The sequence below is a fragment of the Acipenser ruthenus genome, chromosome 17, assembly GCF_902713425.1.
Source record: "Acipenser ruthenus chromosome 17, fAciRut3.2 maternal haplotype, whole genome shotgun sequence".
Lineage (NCBI taxonomy): Eukaryota > Metazoa > Chordata > Actinopteri > Acipenseriformes > Acipenseridae > Acipenser > Acipenser ruthenus.
In genome coordinates, this window is record NC_081205.1 from 2,260,244 (window position 1) to 2,283,585 (window position 23,342).

Sequence of the window (23,342 nt, forward strand, 5' to 3'; positions counted from 1 at the left end):
GTCTTGTTTGCGGGAGGAAGTGGTCCCTGTTCCCTGTTTTTTATATAGTCTTTCAGAATGCACTGTCACTGTGGCTTTGAGGGACAGTGGAGTGGCTCTGTTCCGTTTCAGTGCTGTGTTTCTGTCTCATTCGCAGTGCTGGGAGTGAGATCCCCTGCTCCCTGTGTTCGTGCTGTATTTCTGAACACGCTTCCCTGTCTTGTTCTCAGGTCAGCTCTGCTGGATGAGAAGAGGAGGCTAGAGGCTCGCATTGCCCAGCTTGAGGAGGAGCTGGAAGAGGAGCAGAGCAACATGGAGCTGCTGAACGACCGCTTCCGCAAGACCACCATGCAGGTAGGACGGTCTGCCTCCAGAAGAATAAACACAAACGCAGCACCCTTCCTAGATATTGACCAGTGTCTGGTCTCCCTCCTCTCTCCCCCCCGCAGTTGGACTCCCTGAACACAGAGCTGGCAGGCGAGCGCAGCGCGGCTCAGAAGAGTGAGAACGCGCGGCAGCAGCTGGAGCGGCAGAACAAGGAGCTGAAGGCCAAGCTGCAGGAGCTGGAGGGCTCGGTCAAGTCCAAGTTCAAGGCCACCATCACCGCCCTGGAGACCAAGATCGCACAGCTGGAGGAACAGCTGGAGCAGGAGGCCAAGTAAGAGCCTCCGGGTCTGTCTGAACGAGTTATCATAGGAGACAGGCCTTTGAGCGTGCAAGGGCTGTGTCCTGCATGACCTCACTCTCGCATCAGTGCATGGGTTAAACTGCGGTACAGCTCTGTTAAATATTGATCGTGCACAGCAGACTTGCTGTAGGGTAGTTTAAACAAACTTATTGGAAACAGAAATTCAGTTTGCTATGCTATTAACTTTGCCAAAGGCTTGTCACCACTGTAGCTGTGCAAGTATAGCATCTTCTTAAGCACACCCAGCAGGTTTGTGCTAGTCCTGTATTTAAATAACGGCTCCAAGGAGACCGATATTAATGGCTAAAGCAGTTTATTGAATAGCATCAATCCCCTCTCTTCGGTTATTTCTCCCAGGGAGAGAGCTGCTGCCAACAAGCTAGTGCGTCGCACAGAGAAGAAACTGAAGGAGGTGTTCATGCAGGTGGAGGATGAGCGTCGACATGCTGACCAGTACAAGGAACAGGTACGGAGTGCAGCAAACCCACCAGACCAGCAAGGAGACTGTTGTGATTGACAGTCGTTTTCATGCAGTTCTAGGCAGATGTATTTAAAATTCCAAGAAAAAAAATGGATTACCATATTTAGCCACCAGCTACCGCATTACACCAGTTTATTTCCCATTTAAAAGACATTGTCTTTGAATTGATATATTTTCTTTAGTATGTCTAATAGCCCATTTAAAGTGTTGAGAAAGGCGAGTGCAGGGAAGAGGTTTTTATGGTTTGATTCTCTCTCCCGGTCAGATGGAGAAGGCGAACTCGCGAATGAAGCAGCTGAAGAGGCAGCTGGAGGAGGCAGAGGAGGAGGCGACGAGGGCCAACGCCTCCCGACGCAAACTGCAGCGTGAGCTGGACGACGCGACCGAGGCGAGCGAGGGGCTGAGCCGCGAGGTCAACACGCTCAAGAACCGCCTCAGGTACCGCGAGCTCCAAGAAACAAGACCATTCTGGGACAAATCACCCTGCATCCTGCCTATTTGCAGTTGTATGTCATTGGAGAGTAATGAACAATTGGAATATATATATATAATATATCCACACACACACACACCTCAATAGGGCTAGATCGAAAGCAATTGCTGCAAAAATTCAATCAAATTTACAGACACTCAAGGTCACATCCTGAGCACACCCCTTCAATAGCTAAACCTTAACGAAGTGCTCCTATATATCGATTGATTGGGGTTTTTGTTTTCGGATTCTCAGGCGGGGTGGACCCATCACCTTCTCCACCAGCCGCTCCGGCCGACGCCAGCTCCAGATCGAGGGCGCCTCCCTGGATCTCTCGGACGACGACGCAGACAGCAAAGCCAGCGAGCTGAACGAGATACAGGCCGCCCAGGCAGAATAGAGCCCGAGCCCCGAGCCAGTCAGCATGCAAGCACCCTGCAGTCCTCCCCTGACTCAACATGAGGGACATTCAACAGCTACAAACTGTCCACCAAACTGCCTTGTGCTCAATGAGTCTGCCTTATTTTATACTGGCAAACTGCAAGGCTACTGAAATCATTGATCAATTGCGTCTTAATAACCATCTATAGCCTTGGCGTACTGTGCTCTTGCTTAAAAATATAGGTACAAGTAAAGTGCATTTTATATTATATATATAATATAAAATTATATACACACAAAACAAAAGGGTTATTCAGTGCAAGGCCATTTTCTAGAGCATTAACACTAAAGAACTAAGCTAATAAGAAATAATCTTGTTAGAAGGTATTCATTCATTCCCAGAGAATTCTTAGCAAAGGCTGGATCCCTGTCCTTTTTTTTTTTTTTTTTTTTTTTTAATCAGTTTGCTTCAAAAATAAAATAAAAAAGATGATGATGATGATGATGATGATGATGATGATTTTGTAGTCAGTGGCCCTTGGACCTGTACGGAGTCTGAAACCATTTCTTAATTCTGTAAGAAAATGTAACAGCTTAAACTAGAAACACAGTATGCATTCTTGATCTGTGGATTGACTCATGAAGCAGCAACAGTATTTCTAATAGAGAAAAATGGGTGCGTTTTTAAGGTAGCAGTGTTTCTCTAGCATTTATCAGTCATTTAAGCGTTAACAATAGCAGTATTTAAATGATAATGGAGACATGGAAGCAGCTACATGGAAGCAGCTTTAACCACTGGTACATGCTGCTCTCTGTATTTAAAGAGAACCTGCACACAGCTGTAGTACTGTCTGTGTGCAAGCTGCTTGCTATGGCATTATAATACATTTCATACTGGTCTGCTCTTGTAAAAGCAATGTCAGTTCATCACTGTGTTTCACCAAGTCATTTTTATGGCACACAGCAGACAAATGAATTAAGCACTTCTTATTTCCTTCTTACATTAACTGAAGTTTGAATACCTCTCACCGTCCCATTTCTTGAACCTCTTTGTTTACTCCTTGGTGTACTACTCCAAGACTACAACGCTACAGTCGCCTCCACAAATTAAGATGCTTAGTACTTTATAATTCCAGTTCTACATTGAAGGAAATACACTAGTGTTACATTACAGGTACCTTTGAACGCGAAGTTTTGAACACCTAGGGAGAAAGTTGTTTTAAAGTTAAATATGGAGCCATTACAAGTCCCACCAGTGCGAGTACTGCATATCTGCAGTGTTAGCAAGCCAGCACCTGCATATCCATCCACTTTTTAATTTCTAGTTTCATTTAAAATAAATAAAGCATGCAAGGTTTCAAGCACTGTTCTAATGTTAGCATATCATTAAACAAATGTTTCTTTAAAAAGTGCCTGAGACACTACTAAGAAAGAATTACTAGTGAGAATCTTCATATACAAGTATACATATATCTCTAACATTACGACAAATACAAATGTGTAGGAAGTTTAAACCTGTTTTAACTGTATTACTTCTAGCTGCGCTTCATATCATATTATACATGGTATGTACCTCTCCAGTTCAAGCGGTATTAGAGGTATTAAATGGATCTGAATCAGTGTTAGTAACTGAAAAGTTGAGCCTTCTGCCACATGCAGGAAGTGTTGCGATTTCATTTGGTTAAAAGCTTTAACATCTATGACATACAGTAGTTAATTTGTTGAACTGGCTGTTGACAACCAGGCATTCGGCTGCAGATATCTCCTTTTATTTCTTGTATACCTGTCTTTCTAGATGACAATGATTTTTTTTGTAAAAGACAATAAACATATTCATTATAAAAGAGTTTTGTGTTTCATCATATGTACTGTAACAAGACTATGCAATGGCATTTGGGTAGTCATTACAAGTTTCATACCAGAAGGTGGCACCAAATGCATTGGAGTACAGGCAGTCTTTATAAAGCAAACATTTCTACAGCATTGAAATACCTTAATAAACACGAGAATTTGCACAATGAATTTTTCTAGCTAAATGTAACCAAAAGCTATGCCACAAAAGACAGCACTTAAGTTAAATGTAGATGAATTTTAAAGGTCTGTGTTTAGTAATTGAATGTACACAGTCCATGTCTAAAACTGCTTGGGGGAATGTAAACCAAGTACACTGTAAATAAGGTCTGCTGTGTACACATGTTAAACTGAACTTAATTGCATGACACTGCAGCGTTAGAATTGGACAACTGGGCTCTTCTGGTAAACAGCAACACTATAGCTGTAATGTGATCATGCCTCCTGACACCAGGGTCACATCCAAAGCAAAAATAAATGCATTCGGCATTGCTTATTTCCAATGCACACAAATAGAACAGAACAGAACTGTAATGCTTTGTAACTACTAGAACAGGTCACATTCAGTAAGACAATAATGAGTATAATATACAGCACAAAATTTAAATGTTTTCTTACTCCATTTAGTAAGCTTTTTACGAAGAAACAAAAGAGAAATGGACTCTCAAAAGGTACAAATCTTAAACCCATTCTTATTCTTTATTGAGCGGAGCTCTTTTTAACTGGCTCTTGCATAAAACAAAATGTCTAAATAAAAGTATTTGAGGTTAAACCACCAAAAGCTTTGTCATGAGTTTTGTTTATGCATCCCCACCAACCCCCCAAAATAAAAGCATTAAAAAACTTACCTTGCACATGCTAAGTTACTCTGAGGGGGTGGTGGGATGTTAGATATTGTTTGCAGTATCAACTTCAGGGTGTAAAAATTATTTGTTGTAAAGCAATTGCTAACGTGCTTCATTTACATATTTTTTTTTTTTTTAAGATTTTTATTTTTATAAGATTTAAGACAGCCGGTTCTACATCATGATATACAATCTCTTACAACGGTATTATGATACACTTTCTCATTTCAATACATGCCATGAAGAAACTGAATAAATAAAAGTTACAAACACTTAAGTTATATACAAACATCTTGGGCAAAGTTACTGTTTACAAACCTATATACAATAAAACAAGTGTAAACGGGCAATGCAGGAAGTGAGTATTCATAACAGCCAATTAAATAAATACATATGCACAAAAATATTGATCTTTTTAAAGAATTTTGAAGAAACAGATACTGTACTGTTATGCCAATGTTCCCGAAGCATGTTTTAATAACCAACCAATTTACCAACATTAAAATTAAAACTTTCAAACTTAACTCTTGAAAGCCAAACAATCTATGACATAACAGAAACAAACCAAAAAAAAAAGGAGTTTGATGGGCTTCAAATCCACCAAACAGAGGCACATTGAAACAGAAAATCTCACAAATACAAAATTTCAGACACAAAATGTACGAGTGGGAAATTTGTCACGATATATAGTACATACAGGACTTTCTAATACTGTTTAACCCTAGGTTGGTGGCGAGGGGTCTAGATCCATTGTGCACTTTCAAAAGGTGGTGTATTATAGCATCTTTAGAGGAAAAAAGTTAAAAAGCCTTGGACGGGTGCAAAACCAACGTACTGGTAAGTAATTTCAGGAATTTGATCGAACCTGTGTACCGTTTTTTTCTGGCTTCCCAATCTTTCATTCATATGATATATAATCAAAAAGCAGCTGTTCTTATTTAAAAAAAAAAAAAAAAAAAAGTGTTTAGAACCAAAAAACGCATACAAAATAATTAACATAAATACTGTATTTTAAAAACAAGTGCTTAAATTAAACCCCTTATCTTCACATCAGGTCTCGTCTGAATATACTTATTTATAAAAACAAATCCAAGTTTCTTAACAAAAGGTCAATAAAGAGTGTCGTCAGAATATTGCAATTGCACTATGCTTAATAATGAAACCAGGAAAGGATGTTGCATACTGTCTAGATAAAAGATCTCGTGAAAAGTAAACCATGCTACAGCTGAAAAGGAATTGGTTCCAAAAAAATCTGCGAGCAGATCTAAAACGGAACAAGCTAACAGGTGAACGGTACTTTTCAAGTCTTTAATTTTTGTTTTTGCAGTTCAATAAATAACACATTGTTCCTTCTTGTTCAGTTAGTAAAGCGGGAAGTGTTCAGGTAATGGCTCTCATCAGACACTGAGCTGGAGCATGCCAGGCGGGGGAGATGACCTTGGTGAACCCATTCCTGATAGGGATCTTGGGGAACCCATTCCTGATAGGGGTCCTTGGTCAAGCCCGTTTACTGCCCTGCTGCATAGAAACAAACACATTAGTCAAGTTTAAACAATGAACATTAAAAGAAGAGAGCAGTCTTTATAAACCAAGTGTTCCCCCAACACTGAAATTAATCCAAGCAATGCACAATTTAAATGTATGAAGTTTAGGGAAATGTTTCTTTTGTTACCCAAAATATTGGGTAATAAAGTCAATTTACAGGCTACATTGAAATACACACAAAAAAGAAAACATAATTTATCAGTATGAAACCCAAGCCTTGCCACAGATTATTTGCAAACAAGAACTGCACTCAGTTGAATCACAATGGTTGCAATAAAATGGTAAATACTGTGAAAATACAGTATTTACTGTTCTGAATAAGGATTGTGATTCATGGCAGATGCAGCTTTGAAGGAAAGAGGCTGTACCTGTTGCTATAAAACTGTACCGCCACACAGTCTAATACAGTTAAACATGTTTATAATGGCCACACAAGGGATGATAGTGATTTTTAGAGATGGAAAAACACACGTCTGCATTGGGTGTCATAACAGGTAAATCTGGCTGAATTCCTGTTTGTTCTATTAATAGCACACACTGTACCTGGTTCCTACAGTGTAAGCTGAACTGACTCCTCTATTGTTTTTGCTAACTCACCCATATTTTGTCTACAACTTTGATCTGCCCTTGAAGTGAAGCTAAACATCCAGGGTGTATAACCCCAACAATTCAGTTACAGCAGGTCATCTGCAAAGGCGAAACAGCTTAACAGTCTATTGACTGTTTAGATATAGGAAGAACAAAACTTCCCCAGAAACATCCTCAGCATTTTTTTTCTTCTTTTTTGCAGGTTCTAGAACATTAGATGTTAAATACACCACAACTGTGATGGGTTGGAAAAAATAATATGCTAGAGGTTAGTGGCAAAAAAAATAAAAAAATAAAAAAATATACTACAACAATATTGATGCTAAAATGCTGATTCTCCATGCATCTTCTATCTTTTCAACTTGCTCTCTCTCCTCAGTATCTTGCAAGCTGTAATATATTATAAATATTTTAATTTACAGACTTGGCTAAATTATAAAATCTCTTCACAGCAATAAACATTTAATGTATGTGTTTCTAATCATCCACCAATACTGGAGAAGCTATTTTGTTGCTATAGGTTTAAGAAGGAAAACCATCTATAAATGAAATACATAATTGAAATCCCCAAATAGTTTTCAGTCTGTAAGCATCAAACACTAAGGCCGGCATGCTGAGGTTTACATATTTCTTCTCAATTGCTCTATCCGCTCCAGCCACACACAATCCTTCTACTGAAGTAAAGTCAAGAAGCTGCAGTGTGCCACAACCCCAAGCTGTTAGTGAAAATGGTATCTAGTCTAGCTGTTAATACTTTGTCCTCTATCATGATTAAATTAGCTAGCATGCATATACCCACATGGAATAAATTAAGAATTACCCAAGATAAACGCAGGGAATATGACCTTTTCCTGCCTGCAGGAAGAAAACATACATTCTAGCAAGTAAAGTACTTTACTTATCCACCTCTCCCCTCCTCTTTATCTTAAAATACACATTTAAAGTACCTTTGCTAACCGAAATACGTTTGACCATCAGGGCTTTATAGTTTATATACTATATAAATGTACAACTTAGATTTATTTGTGTATACTTTGCACGTTTCTCCCATTTATGGCCAAAACCCCTAAGCAGTTTGTTTTTCATGAGTACATTTGTAAAAACAAATAAAAAGGTGTGATCTTATCTGTATTACACAGAAAACATTTACCTGAAATCAAATTTCCTCCGAATCATTCATGCCTGGTTTCACAGACCCTGGACTAGTGCAAATCAGGGTCTGTGAAACTGTAAAACTTCATCCCTATGCACTACAATGCATATCCTTGATTTCCATGCCAAGCTACTCTGTCATCGTGTCTACTAAACAGCCTGCTAATAGAAAGCGACTCTGCTGTTCCTCCCAGACGATACCAGGCACTGCTCTCCCGTTCCAGCAGCTACACAATGCCAAGGGACCTCAATTCAATGCCTCAGCAAGTTTCTGTAAAAGCCTTCTGTGAATTAATTTGGCAAATGCTCACTTGATCAAGAACAAAAATAAAAGATAATAAATGACCTTGCTAGGGAAGAAAATTAATGAACCCTATTATCTCAGCCAAGAACACAATTATTATTCTTTCTGGGTACAGCTGCTTGATGATCACCAACCAGTAATCCCAGGTAAAGCTGTCCATTTCATCACATGTCTGATCCTTGTTTTTGAAACAAGGATCAGACATGTGACTCCTATTAGAAAGCTGCCCGATCCTTTCCAGGTTTTGCTGTGAGCTTCATTAACCATTGTACATAGGTAACAAGTCGAGATTTCTTCTAACTAGGCTCATAGTGAAACCTGGAATAGCGCTGTTATGCAACAGGAGCCACTGCACTGTAATCAGCAGAACACTTACACTTTATCGAAGTATGTTGTATGCAATGAATGTGAAAACTTTGTACTGTTGCTGTTCATCAGGTGGCTGCTCCCTGCATACGTTTTCCTGGATGCCTGGTCCTTGGCAAAATTTCTGCAAGCCGACAGCTTTGATTCTAATGCCTAGGAACAAACAGAAGGAAGTGCCAGTGTTAAAGAAAACAAGTAATGCACTTGAAATAATATTTAACGAGGGTTGGCACACGAGGAGTACTGTCCTTTTATTTACAGAAACGTGTATATTTTAGCTATAGTGGTAAGTGCTATTTAACACCAGTTGTAGGTAGTTTTAATTAAATCTGATTGCTCTGTCTATTGTGACAATATTCCAATTACCATTTAATGACAGTGAAACTAACAGCTTTAAAGCATGTTTCTGAAGTATCTCAGGTGCGAATACCAGGTCTTAAATCATCAGGTCGTAATATATTGGGGCTATGTAATGAAAACATCAATGCATTGATCTACAGCACTCTACAGGTCATTTAAAAACTGGTTTAAAAGGATATATTTAATAAACTACTTTGTGAACATACCCCTACTTTCCTCAGGAGATCCCCAACTATGTTAAGAGCTGAGATCCTTGCAGATGGGGTTAATGGAGAACTGCCACAACCGATTGGTATTACTGAAAAAGGTGAACAAAACAAAATGATGAAGGAGACAATCTGAAGACCTTCTATTAGCACCAGCTCTGGATAAAAGTCACTATGTACCGATAGTTGATCCTGAACAACAAAATATTTTTTAAAAATTACAGAATTTCCCTATAATAGGCTGCAGATCATGACTGGTCCAAATAAAACATTTTCACAGCGAGACTTTTTCAACCGGGTACATTTCATTGCTACAGGACCAAATTAAAAAACAAATGTCTATACAACTTAGATCTAACCACCGATGATCTTAAATGCCACTTCACTGTGGAATTTCAGACAATATTATTTACTTAAAATGTTAAGTGGTCCAGCATGTTCAGACGAACGCAATACATTCGATTTCCTCTGCTGTATCCTTGCTCAGAACCTCCCCCCTTTCTTTTTATTTCTTCTACCTTTTGTTGTGGTGAACCCATTGTCTGCACTCTTCCCTACAGGAGTAGCTGGCAAGGAGAGGGATGCTTGGACAGATGAATCCATCGTATCAATGTCCAGAGTTGGAGAGCTGGGGGCAGACATTCTTGTTATGTCCGTCTGTCTCTCTCGCACTGCTAACTCTTGCCTGAGATCTGTAAGATTTCCCAAAGAAAATGACTTTATACACTACAGCTTTGATCTTAAATCTTACTAGATTAAGGACCACGTGTATTGCTTTGCATTATTTAAGACCAACAGTCGTTTCTAGACATGCATGTGAACTGACTGAACTCAAAATCTTTTGTATTTATTATTATTATACAACACCAGAAACAACAGATTGACTAAACTGTATTCCAACTGTATTTTTAACAACAAATGAAAGTAATATAAAACTGTTCTATTAATACCTCTGGCTTCATCCTTTAATCTCTGTACAGACACCAGCAGAGACTCTTTTTCATCAAGCTCGCTTTCCAAAAATGCATTTCTTTCAATGGCCTGATTCAGCCTCTGCTCAAAATCTTCCAATGACACAATTGTTGACCTAGAATGAAAGTAAGCATTAGAGCAATTACAGCTATCTAATAGAAATGGTCACACACACACACAGAGAAATGTTCAGATAACAAAGCTACATTGATTCTATTCAAATTGTCTAAACCAAGGGTAGGATTATTTGCACAACCAGAAGGTTAGGTAATTATTATACGGTCTCAAAGAATCTCCCAGTAAACTCTGATTAGACATTTGGTTCACACAGCCCGCTAATGAACAAGCCCAGTGATGGTCAGAAAAAGGCGTCTTCCAAAAGCACGTGAACAGACAGGAAGACAGAAAATTATATAATATACCAGTTGTATAGAAAAACTGGCTTTTACTTTAATTAAGCTAAGTTGGTAACATCTAATTTCTCATAAAAAAAAATAATAATAATCTTGCACCAGGTTCAAAACACAATGTGGGAAATGCGTCCCCCCTTTTTTTTTTTTGGAGCATGCCAAATATTTTAATAGGGATTGAATGATAACCCTGAACCTCTATTCATAAACACTCACCTCTTTGCTCTTTCCAAGTCATCATTTGCCTGCTCCAGCTCCCTTACATATTTATGTAGTTGATCTTTGATGGCTCTTGTTTGACCTAATTGATCTTCGAGCATAGATACCTGCTTGTAGCTCTGTGCATATTGTTGTTCAAGTTTTTCCTTGAATGGAAAACAATAGAGGAAGTATTACCACACTGTCCGTAAATCAGTCCTACTGCGCAAGTAAACATACACTTCTAAAATATCCTTACAAATACAGTAAACTGCAGCACCTAAAACCTTTTTACTTTGACTCTGTGACTGTAGTCATGTGGTGCTGTCTTAATTTAGATGACGTCAATCTTATTCATACATTGCCCTATAGAAAGAAAAATACAAGTCTGATTATCCATATTTTAGGGTGAATACACTTAATATCAGCCATGTATTTTGTGTCCTAGGTAATGAGGTCCAGCCAGGAATCATATAAAAAAACACCACCACAAAAGATTATAAGTACAGCAAAAAGAAGATAAAACATTTTATTTTAACCCTCAGCAGACTGTACACCTAAATAGCAACTCAGATTTCATTTGTAATGACAAACAGCTACAAAGGTATTAGCTGAAACTTGAATGCAAGACTAAATGTTGTGATTTTTTTGTAATAAAATGAAATGGTTTTTAATATGCATCACAAACATATAATGCACTCTGAACACTCCACATGAGGCTTAATGTAACATCCAGTCCTACGTTTTCCATGAATCAGACCCCCTGAAAAACCTACAAAATATATGTTTGCATTACCCTCCTAATCTACTGTACCACAAAGCATACTGACTGTACTCTGACCTGGCCTATGGATATGGCTTGATGTTGATAACATTTAGATGTCCTGTTGCACGGAACATTTACAGGAACACTTGAGAGTTCAACAAACCTAGCAACAAGAAAACCAAGCTATGCTGCAATACTAAATACAAGGGGTAACTTTTGATTATTCAGTTTACATACTGTAGAGTAAAATAATTTAAACTGAGAAATGTGCTGCTGCAGAGGTGTATCCTCACCTTTAATGTTTCAACCTCGTTTTTCAGTCTTTGGTTGTCCAGCTGCAAGTCTCTGATCCTGTGCTCCGCGTGTCCCAGCTGAGCTTCCAGTTCTGCTTCCAACTCCCTGCTTCCTTCCTGGAATTCCAGCAGTTCCTCGTGAGCTTCTTGGTAACTATGAATGAAAAAGGGACACCGCCTCTTTAGCCTGGGGCAATGGAACTGAGACACATAAGCCTTTGCAAACACACTTCATTTTACCAAAGTCTCATTTTCAGTGAGGTCAAGGGCATTCACATTTTGCACACGCATATGCATGCATGAGAAACATCACAGGATTACAAGCACAAACAAGCTCCCACGATCAATGCCCTTTTGCACAGACAAATATTCCTATATGTATGGTTTGTGTTTTCCTAATTTTTGATTATGCACCCATCAAGAATATGGCAGTTTAATCAAGGATTTTTGGCGCACCTGTCTGTTTAGCAGTAGAATTAGTTTATTTATTTATTTATTTTTTGCTGAAGGCACCTTGAGAAATCTGACTGACTACATAACTGACCTTTGTATGGCCAGGCAATGACTTGGGTTTGATCTACGGTAACAGCAGATCTTAGGTATTCCATCGCAAGGGAATATGTTTGAAAAAGGGTAACAGTACTTGTACTAAAGGAGTCATTGAGACAAACTATGCAAACGCTGACTTGAGTTTAAATTAGTTTGTTTACCATCATCTCATTGGAGCTTAATGTCAACTAATGTCAACATGTACTTAAAGCCTCAAAATCAATGGGAGACTTAACTTCTAAAAGTGGCAGCTCGCTGAGTTACCACACATACCACATCCCACCCATGTGACAGTGTGCTATTTAACAGCAGAAGTGGGAAGGGGGTCAAACACGGTTTCACTGCTGGGAGGGCAGTGAGTGCATTATAGAAGTGGAAGCTGGTAATGTCAAACAGAAACATTTTGTTGGAAACAGCTGTAATAGCGACCCCTTAGCCCAATATTTCTGTTTCTTCCAGAAACAAAAAGCATCTTTGTGAATTCTAAAGCTTAAAATAAAGATGTTTTTGTTTTCTACTAAGTGCTCACCAACAGTGGAGATTAAAATGTACCCAGACAAACCTTCTATAAATGATTTTCTCCGCATTACGTGTTGAAAATGGTAACCTAATACTTAAAATAGATTGCTGGATTTGCAGCTCTCCCTTGAATCACATCTCTTTTGAATTTTTTTTTTTTTAAACAAGCCTATAAAACCATTTTGCAGATGTACTATAGCTCTCTAGGTTATACAGCATGTACGGTATTCCAATGCTCACCACATATAAGCTGAATGACCTCATATTAGATGTCCCTCACATGATATCATGGCTAGAGGTTTTAGACCTCAGCCCTGTGGGGATTGCACAACTAATTTTGAAATGGTCTACAGTAAAGTACACAGCTGATATTAATAAGACTTTTAAAAAGGTTTTTACTTTCTAATTCCAAACATCACTATGCCAGATTGTATAGGTTTCTGCTACTTGCCAGACATATTCAGGCAAAATGCTGCATACAGCTTATGATCCAGACAAAAAATGACTGCACGCAACTTGATTCTGGAAGCTAAAAATATGTTCTCCTATAAAACTTGACCGTAGTTTGTGCAGCATCTGTAATAGTAATGTCTGAGAGAGATCCACTGCATTGCAGGTCTCAGTCACTCACTGTTACTGCAAAACTTGCTTTCATCTGCTCTGTGTATCCAAGACTGCTCCTCAGTGACTGCTCACTGCTTTTCTCTAAAGTATGTTTTTTTCAATTCAGATAAAAACATGTTCAAGTCTTTCGCAAGAGGCTGTGCAGTACAACACTTCAAGCTCATGTCTGTGCAGCCTGACTTGTGACTGGCTGGATCGTGTACACTTACATCTTAGTTAAGTCAGTCCTTGCCGAGGACCAGCAACTCTAATACAAAGGGGCGGACACCTTTCACAAAGCCAGTTAGTTGCTTGCTTCTAACGTTAGGTAACTGGAACAGGTGACATGTATTTCTATAAGGAAGAAGCTCAGCGTTCCTCAACCTTGGCTTTAAAAACACCTTACACAAAATTCAGCACAACTGAAGCTACTGTTGCAGTTACTTATTTAATTTAGGTTTTCTGAAACCAAGAAAACACCCATTTGCTGACTAGTTTCTATGATTGTAATTAAAAGGTAACAGGTTCTTCCACTGACTAGGGAGCATAAATAGGAAACTCCAGATGTATGTCTGCGCTTACAGTATTATATTTATAAGTTCTTCTCACTGTAGTAAAGATTATATTTGCGTGAATTACCTTTGCTTATACTTCAATGAAAGGGATTTCCAGTAATTAATTTCCTCGTCTGTAGAGGAGAATTTTGGTATCATCTCTGTGTCCATGGTAAATAAACCTGGAAAAAATAACAAGAAAAAAGCATGGTATAATTGCCTATATTCAACCAGAAATAGTTAAATGTACATTGTACTGTAGCACAAAGAATATAGGTCCAGCAGCTTTGAAGGTGACATTTATTTTGTTATATTTTATTTCCCTAAGTGCACTAATCCTAGGTAACATGCTGAATAATCAAACCCTTAAACACTGGTAATTTCAATCTTATCGTTCCCCTTGCTTGGGAGCAGCTGAATGTGTAAAAAGAAAAAAATAATTGCAAGTGGGACTTTTCTGTGTGTAGTGGAAAATAGAAGTGCTTACATTACACTAGCTATTGTGTTTAACAATTACCACACCATTACATTTATTTATTTATTTTTAAATTCTTAAAACACCCCTGTTGTCATTGAGACACTCGTTGCCCCAATAAAAAGTTTGCAATCACAGGAAACAATACTGTCAACAAAAGTTGTTTATACATGATCACATCAAGCCCTTAAGAGTTTGTAACCAGCAGACACGGAAAGAAACAGCTACTTGAGCAAGCTGCACGGTAAGCAATCTGACCAAGTGAGACCGACTGTCAAAAAACTGCTGAAACAGGCAAATACACCCCCAAAATTACAGCTGTACCAAAATCATCCGCAGCTAAAGCATATCAACTTGAATTAAAAATAGAGCTTCTTAATCAAGAGCAAACCACAGACCAATGACTCATATGAGCTGTCCTTTTCCCATCTCAATCAATATCCCAACTCAATGTATATCACTAATCACAGTGAGTGGGACTCTGAATCACATACCCCAGCTACAGAACACCTCATGTTCAATGTCATCAGCCTGCATTAGTTATATTCCAGTTACTGCTACTTCTATATCCTTTCAGTTATTACTTGCACAATGCCCTCTCTTTCTGTATAAACAGATCACATGGGACACATGAAAGACGAGACATTTTAAGTTTCAAAAACAACCCTGTAATATAAACTCTTCTTGGCACTGAAAAAAAAAGATGAAAACAAACTTGTGGTGCTTTAGGCTGTAAATTACCTTGTTGCACAGTATAGTCAAGCAAAACACCAGATCTGCTCATGTTAATCAGTGAAATGGGGTTTTAAAAGATATTGTAAATTATAGTAGTACTTATTTTTGCCAATAGCCTTCAGTACTTTAGATTCATTCACAATTTGTAAGACAAGATCAACTTTGTGCAAAACGTGATCTGACTTTAAAATAATCTCTATCACTATATATGCACAGGGTATGTGCACTATCAAAGCAACTCTTCCCCATTACTTAGTTAAATCAAGATTATAAAGAGACTGGGCGGTTTCACAGGACACAGGATACAAGCAGCATCCAAGTTTATCTGCACGGACTGGCAGACGCCCATAAATCCTGTCGCTAGAATGATTTTATATACAGAATGGTGTAGTTCAAGGTTTTTAATCCTCTTAAACTTTTCAATGGCACCCACTGTAAACTAATTCATCACTACCCTAAAACAAACTTGATTCCTTCTGCGTAAAACAGCAGCTTCTTATCTTGCAGATGCCGCCAACAAATGCAAAAGGAAAAGCTGATGCTATCGCCTGAGTGTTTGCATGTTTTGTCTGCTCATTTACATCACTGCCGTCGGCTCCACCCTGTCTGCAAGCTCTGAAAACAAACATAGGGAAGAAAAAATGCCTTGCATTTTTTTTTAAAGACTACTGAACAAAGGATAAGCTACAGAACGTCAAAGCTAATAGAAACACAACTATAGCACTTAAAATTACCTTTCAACAGCTGCAGCGTGAAATCCAAAAGTGCCACGGCAGATAACGGTTTATGCTACTCCACTGCTATTGTCAACCATTGTTTTAAACATTACTGTTGAAAAAGGGTACAATGCAAAACTGTAAGCTTGGATGCAAAGCTGTTTAATCCAGTTTTAACTTGTGACTATTGTTCTGCTCGAGACAGTATTTTGTAAAATGTATACATGTCATGTATGATTAATAGTTTTAAAGAAGCGTAATAACTATTTATTAAATTAGGCTCCATTATCAAGCCAACTTTAGAAACCAGAATATAGTCAATGTACCGTGATTTCTCTTGGCACACATACTAGTTGCTTGCCACATGGTGCCACATCTTGACAGTGCACCAGAATCCTGGGTAGAAAAAGATTAATATCTAATTTTGCTGTCATTCTTACAAGATGATGAAGTGGAAATGTAAGCAGGGTTGCAACAGACAGATACTGTATGTGGAAGGAATTCACACACAGTATCAAATACATGAAGATCAGCAGCATTCAAGCACCACTGCACTCATCTTCCAGCCTGTGATATCATTAATAGATTCTTGCCTGCTGTATACGGTCTTTCTCCATTTCTTGTATAATAAGATTGTTCATCTTCTCTCTCATTTTATCCTGCTCCTTGAATAGTACAGTAGCTTTATATAGCTGAAAAATGTATTATAGCTTTCAGACAATCAACTTGCGATCATGTAGTGTGTCTGGGTCACAGTCACCATTTGGAGAATGGAGAAGTTATTTCGTGCAGGGATCTTTTTAAATGCTCAACAAAGACCAGCAATAGCGTTGCACTATGACAGCACAGGTTATAAAATAATGAAGACATTCTTAACCCTGTCTAGCTGCTTGAACGAAGCAGCTCTTAAGTGCCCCTTATGGGTTCCCCGAGCTCTACATGCTGCTCTTAGAAAAAAAAAAAACATCCAATCGTATTGCCTGCAGATTTAAATAGCACAAATGTAAGTTTGTACTCATTTTACAGTTACCTTTAACTATGTATGTGATATTTTGTACAGTAAATGCTTCAGTAACAGCCTTTACTGTAAGTGTATTCCTGCAATCTGGAGTACAACTACTGACACAATTTAGGTGTACTGAATACGGTAGTTTATTACATGCATAGAAACGATGTAACCCAGGGGATGGAGCACAGTCAGCAGGTTTTCTTTTGCAGGCAGGTGCACCCGAGTCCCTGTATCAGATTACCCGTCTACAAGCTACAGAAACACAGCAGAAATTCGGCTTTGTCGCTTGTTTACTCAAAAGCCCACCAGGAACAACACTTACTCAATTCACCATTTTCTGTAGTTCAGAGGCATGTGTGAAAACTTCAGACTCATGAAAAGCCTTTGTGTCATAGCCTAGTACTGAGGCAGAACTACTTGAGAGTAATCTGTGCACAACACTAAAGTATACATTAATATATGCAGTTCTTATAAACTTCAGCGCACCAGACATTAAGAATATTTTTATTAATAAAATGCATGACATTCATGATAGTCTATGGTTAAATAAGCTAACACAACAAAGTTTCTTGACTATCACACTATTTGATTCATCAAAACTCTCAAGCTTTCTTTAAATAAACACAGTGCTCTAGGCTGTATTCATTCACATATTGTAAAGGCTTTTGCTGTAACGTTCATACAATATGAGTGCACTGTATTACATCACTTGTATTGCTTACTTAATCTAAACATTCCTTCAAACCGCAACTGTAGTCCTACCCTCCAAGGATGTTTTTGCCTTATGCAACTCTGCAATTACCTGCAGCTGATCCACTGTTCTCCTATGATTTCTTACATTGTTGTATTTTTATGAACTACACCGAGGTTTACTTGTAAAACTCATCATCCTTTAGTATACTGTGAACAATCTCCCATTCTGTATCTACCATGTTTCCTTTCATTTGGTGTATGTAATTTAAATATTAATGAAAGTCAGTCACTGTGACTAAGAACTCAAAAGTGTATCATTTAATAAAATGAATACTTTATGAACAGAACTCTGACTCACCTCGCATGTAACCCTTTCTCCAATGTGTGCACTACTAGATCTGTTCCTCTTTCACCATATATGGCTAAACAGAAGCAGCTGTGACATGTAAAAGATCCATCAGCTGTTTTTTTTATTACACCATCAAGCTTCCCCTCAGAAATGCATCACTTCTGAAGGTCCCGGTGTCGCATAGCAATAAGAAAATAGGCAGCAATTACAGTGCCACAGTTTCCAATATATAACCAGAGGCCGTACTGTGCGATCTTACTTGTAATAAGAGACACAGCAGTTTGGTTTGTAGAACACCAAAAATGTCCTCTTTTAATTCCAGGTAAGATTCTCACTTGGACTACCATTCACCGATACTGAAAATCTTATTTTACATTATGGGGTATTATTTTAACAGGATATGACAGGTGAAAAGCTACTTTATAGTGTTTCAGATATTGTTTTATAAATAGGTGGATACAACTGCCTAGAAAATGTGACCTGGTGAACATTTCTTCTTGCTACTTATTATAGAAAAGTCAGTTTACCTGAAAAAAAAAGTAAACAAGGAAAAAAATATATATATATCTCAATATTTTTTTCAGTTTACTCAATTAAAGGGCCTGTTAATTTGAAACTGGCAGTGACAAATAATTAATGCCACTTCCAATACAATGTTCACCGAACATTTTATTAACATTAACAACTGGCTTTTATTATTTAATTAATAGTAATACAGATTAGTAAACACACATTTATTAAATAAAGTATTACTGCAGTCATGCAATCCTTGAAGGGACACAGTACACATTTTAGCCAATAGCATCACAGTAGACCCTGCGTCATTAGAAATACTGGGTATCAAACCTTCAATTAAATTAAGTTTGTGTGGTTACAGTGACTCACGCACAAGTATGATTGGCTGTAGGTGAGTGTATATGACAGATGCTCCTTAATGTATGCATCTGGAAGCTCCGGTTCCTAGTACCCCATTGATCTTGGAACTTTGTCAGGTTTGGTCTTAAAAGATCTATCTCTGAGAAGTTAAAAAATATATACTGAGAAGTATATTTGGTATTAAATTTAGTTTGAGGCAAGCTTAATGAAAACAGATCAGAGTTTCAAACTCTTTCCCATGATGTAATTCCCGTCTGCACCAAACTATCAAAATCAGCCTTCTCAGAATCGAGCATAAACCACAAAGGGCCACATAAAGTAGTAATTTTTCATTTTTTTGTCTCAGTATTTGTAGACAATGACTCACATGGGTTAAACCACAAGTTAAATGTTAACAGATGAGAATCTTCTAAATAAAAGCAACATTGTTCGGTTCTGTTAAAACCGTGCACAAGATGTGGTGTGAAGTTGTGAAATAACCAGCTGCCCGAAGGTTACAGGTCCTTTATTTTATTTTTCTTCTATTTTTTTGTAAGCAGGTTGTGAATCATTTTCCATACAAGACTAGATTAGTCTACTAATTCATCCTAGATATATTGTCGACATTTAAAGTACAATTTTACCAGTGATATAATTTTTCCAAAAGGCTGATCTGTCTAAATGTTTTGCTGTAAATGTAGGACCACCTAACAACTAGCCCCCTCCCCCGGGCTGCACTATTAATAGCAAAATAATCTGAGTTAAAGTAACAAACTCATTGTTCAATGTTTCAAAGTATAACAGCTGGGGTTAGCAGCTAGCCTTGTGAACCTTCCAAAGTGTGTCCATAGATTCTCTATAAATGCAGTTTGACAGTTTAAAAGTTCTGTAGATTCCCCACTCAATCAATGCAAATACTGTATCAGCTAAAAAAAAAACAAGTCCCTTGTGATCCAGAAATAGAATCTGCTCACTCATAATGTTCAATCCTAAAACCCATAAATGGCATCAGATTCTTTGTTATTATTATTATTTGTTTATTTAGCAGACGCGACTTACAGGGACTAGGGTGTGTGAACTGTGAATCAGCTGCAGAGTCACTTACAATTACGTCCCACCCGAAAGACGGAGCACAAGGAGGTTAAGTGACTTGCTCAGGGTCACACAATGAGTCAGTGGCTGAGGTGGGATTTGAACCGGGGACCTCCTGGTTACAAGCCCTTTTCTTTAACCACTGGACCACACAGCCTCCTAGAAGCCTTTGGGCAATAGGCTGTTTCCATATTATAACCCAATCACACCAAAACACTATCACAGCAGAGGCTTTCTGTAAATGAGACAGTTCATGGAACTGTGAATACCCCAGATTGACCTAATATTCCAGGAAGCATGAGGAACAACTCTGAATTCTAGAATATAGGTTTTCCTTTATTTAAGGTGGATCCACAAATACAGGTACTTTAAAACAATTACACACCAACAATTGTTGAGTGGTCACCAGGCAATCCCGTCATTACATTTTCCCTACGCTTGTACCTTGACTGTGCCAACATTTGTGTAATAACATGTCAACAGTAAATAGCGACCATTACTGCGATTAACAAGAGAAAACTACTAACACTTCGAAACAAAAAGCTAAAACAAAACGAACTAGTTAAAAAAAAAAAAAAAAAACAACACCAAATCCTACTTAAAAATGTATCAAATATAAATCAGACTAAACATCTGCTGTGACACCACAGGTTACACTTCCTACACAGTACCGTAGCATAATATACATATATAATGGAACAAGCCGCGCCCGATACAAACTGTACAAATACAGTTATTGGTGTATTGCTCTCTCAATAAATTGCCATTACTTCTAATTGAAAAAAAGAAAGGCATCTTCCATACTTACCGCCAGGGTTATTCACAAGAATTCGGCCCAGATATGCTATGTGGCTGCCCGGCTAAAGCAAAACAAGAACAAAATAGCCTTGATTTATTATCAGTATAGTTAAAACACCTTAATCTACTAAAGCCAAAAAACATCAACTAACCCGGTTTGTCTACTTAATTAAAATTTCAACCATTACTATATTATAATAAAGACATGTTGCTGGGGGTGAGAAGGGCCATCGTATTGGTAAGCTGCAATAAAATTCAGTGAGCAGAATTCACTTCACTCAAACCTATAAAGCGTGCCAGCAATCGTTTCAAACACACTGTCTCATATCCGTGTTATTGTTTAAAACATGTAGAGAAATGTATACTTTCAAATGTACGCATAAAATGAAATTTTTGCCCAGAAAGAAGCATGACACGTCAGACGGAGGACAGTCAGCTGTGAATAAAAACCGAAAAAGCAGCAGGAACGCTCTGGACGTTATACCCCATGTAAAACCAACTCGACCCCGCTCACAACGTCGACATTGTCCATTAAATCATACATATATAACAACTGACAGGCGGTATTACGAACCTATACATTTCCAGCCGCCAGTCTATGTGCGTCTCGGTTTCAGCACACCCTCATCGCAGTCTCTGCCTCCTCTATCTCTGCTTAGAAACCGAAGAACAAGCCCTGTGAGTCACCCAGCTTCCGGCACGCACGCGTGGGCCACGGTGTGACGTGTCGAACACGCATCAAGCGTCTGGATTCTGGAAGCGAGGCGAGGGGCGGGGACAGGATGGCGCTGATGCAACCTGCATGACGTAGGAGGTGATTGGCACAGGCAGCCTAAGTTGACCGGATTCATCATACGATGTAATTTGCTGTAATTGAGGACATGTTAGCTTTCACACTTTGGTTCAATATTCAGTGCCATTATTTTTATAGAAGTTCTTGTGAAGGAGATCTATTTATAACTTCAGCAGGACAGGTGTGACGTCAATGTAGGCAACCTGTTACAATGTTCACCTTGCACTGCGCATGCCCAGAATTGTTCTCATTGAAGCGCAGCTTTTTCTCGAAAATAATGAAAGTAACCTCAGATACACATGTGCAACACTGTTTTGCAAAGGTAGCATCATCATCATCATTATTATTATTATTATTATTATTATTATTATTATTATTATTATTATTTAGGGGTATTAAATACATTTATATAGCTATATATTATTATTATTCATGTTGTTGTTTTTCTATATTGTTTTTAGGAGTAGAATTGCCAGTTTTCCCGGATAAGTTGGTGATTCAGATGTAGCAATAAGTAATTACATTCATGGTGAAGTGAGTTAACTGGAATACAAACTAGGTTGTTCCGTAGAAATCTGCCACCCCCTGGTGTCAAAAAGATTGTATTGTCTATCATCGGGCTGATCTTTTCTAAATAATCGCACACAGCCAGTATCTAGTGCTGTGGTCAATAACCTTGATGATATCCAGCCCAGGTCTTTGTTCCAGCCATGTTCATGTTTTAATAAATGCAATAACAAATTAACAGGTTTAATACTTACAATGCATTTATTCAGTGCTTAAGGGTTTAATTTAGTTCAATGTAATATTTAACGATATGGTTGGAACAAAGACGTGGACTGGATGTACTGACCTCGGTTTAATGAAATCAGACTCTTCTTGCAGTACCGATTTTATTCACAAGAGGGCAGACCTGCTCTTAGAAGAGTAGCGGCACAAATAAAGTACTGTATGGTAACTTTCCAGTGTGTGTGTGTGTGTGTGTGTGTGTGTGTGTGTGTGTGTGTGTGTGTGTGTGTGTGTGTGTGTACATGCATGTAGAAAAGATGGTTTAGTTATTAAACAGTAAGTTAAAATATTGCTTTATACGGACGTGTACATGACTGCACCTTAAACCAAGGATTTAAACAAAAAAAATCCATCTTCTCTCAAGATCATCATTCTTACAAATCCTCAGTCAACTTAACAGCCAGGAAGAGTCCTGTAACAGCAATTGCATATGCAACTGTTACAAGTTCTTTATTTTTTCGCATACAGTATATAGAGTTTTTGAAAAATCCTAATTAAAACACATTTAATACATCCAGTTTACATAAAGCTACACATTCTGGTTACACTGCTGCATTTTCAACAGTGCACCTGTGCGTTGGAGCCTGATCACATGTTGGATGGGGTCGACTTACTGTACAGAACTGCATAGAACTGCTGTGGACTTCTCCAAAGACTGATACTATCCCATAGATTTCACTATCCCCTCCAGTCACTCGCTGCGTGCGTACCATGATACATTTCATATCTCTGTATCTATTATAGAATGCGTGTATGTTTCTCCAAAGTTTTGGCTTCTCAAATTCCACAGAGTTCACACAAACTTAGAATATTAACCCTAACCCAAATAAAATATCGTGACTGACGGAAGGGGCTATACAGCCCTTCGATGTCAACAATGGAGAGGGTTTTATAGTTTGTTGTTATTACTTTTTCAATCATAACAAGTACAGTTATTAGAAACCAGAGCTGTAGGC

The 23,342-nt window shown here is 38.2% G+C and overlaps 2 protein-coding genes across 10 annotated transcripts in view; one reads left to right on the plus strand and one right to left on the minus strand.

The window, feature by feature from the left end:
- The window catches only part of LOC117423474 (myosin-10), a 65,370-nt gene extending 61,525 nt beyond the window's left edge, over positions 1 to 3,845 (plus strand). For all 4 annotated transcript variants that reach the window (XM_058989773.1, XM_058989772.1, XM_058989774.1 and 1 more), the window contains 5 exons: positions 210 to 333; positions 429 to 637; positions 1,025 to 1,133; positions 1,414 to 1,586; positions 1,876 to 3,845. In XM_058989773.1, the coding sequence (XP_058845756.1) occupies positions 210 to 333; positions 429 to 637; positions 1,025 to 1,133; positions 1,414 to 1,586; positions 1,876 to 2,020 (760 nt within the window). In that variant the 3' untranslated portion in view covers positions 2,021 to 3,845. The remainder of the gene's footprint in view (positions 1 to 209; positions 334 to 428; positions 638 to 1,024; positions 1,134 to 1,413; positions 1,587 to 1,875) is intronic.
- A 674-nt stretch (positions 3,846 to 4,519) lies between these two features.
- Positions 4,520 to 21,560, minus strand: LOC117423475 (nuclear distribution protein nudE-like 1-B). 6 transcript variants are annotated; one of them, XM_058989776.1, is made up of 11 exons: positions 21,379 to 21,559; positions 20,815 to 20,866; positions 14,168 to 14,264; positions 11,858 to 12,011; positions 10,817 to 10,965; positions 10,169 to 10,305; positions 9,737 to 9,910; positions 9,219 to 9,310; positions 8,663 to 8,805; positions 7,651 to 7,685; positions 4,520 to 6,212 (listed from the first exon to the last, which is right to left on the minus strand). In XM_058989776.1, the coding sequence occupies exons 3-11, from the start codon at positions 14,251 to 14,253 to the stop codon at positions 6,205 to 6,207; spliced, it is 978 nt and encodes a 325-aa protein (XP_058845759.1). In that variant the 5' UTR covers positions 14,254 to 14,264; positions 20,815 to 20,866; positions 21,379 to 21,559; the 3' UTR covers positions 4,520 to 6,204. The 6 variants fall into 6 exon arrangements, with proteins under 6 accessions (XP_058845759.1, XP_033895221.1, XP_033895217.1 ...); XM_034039330.3 differs by having other exon boundaries at positions 4,520 to 6,215; XM_034039329.3 differs by lacking the exon at positions 4,520 to 6,212 and adding an exon at positions 6,241 to 7,220 and having other exon boundaries at positions 21,379 to 21,560.
- Between the last annotated feature and the right edge of the window lie 1,782 nt (positions 21,561 to 23,342).

Bases quoted from the DNA above. Each gene is read 5' to 3' on its own strand.
- LOC117423475 (XM_034039327.3), bottom strand. From the start codon at position 14,253: ATGGACACAGAGATGATACCAAAATTCTCCTCTACAGACGAGGAAATT. The intron at 12,012-14,167 runs GTAATTCACGCA...TTTCATTCATAG, and splicing joins TCATTGAAGTATAAGCAAAG to TTACCAAGAAGCTCACGAGG. The intron at 8,806-9,218 runs GTATGTTCACAA...GTTTGTTCCTAG, and splicing joins ATCTCCTGAGGAAAGTAGGG to GCATTAGAATCAAAGCTGTC.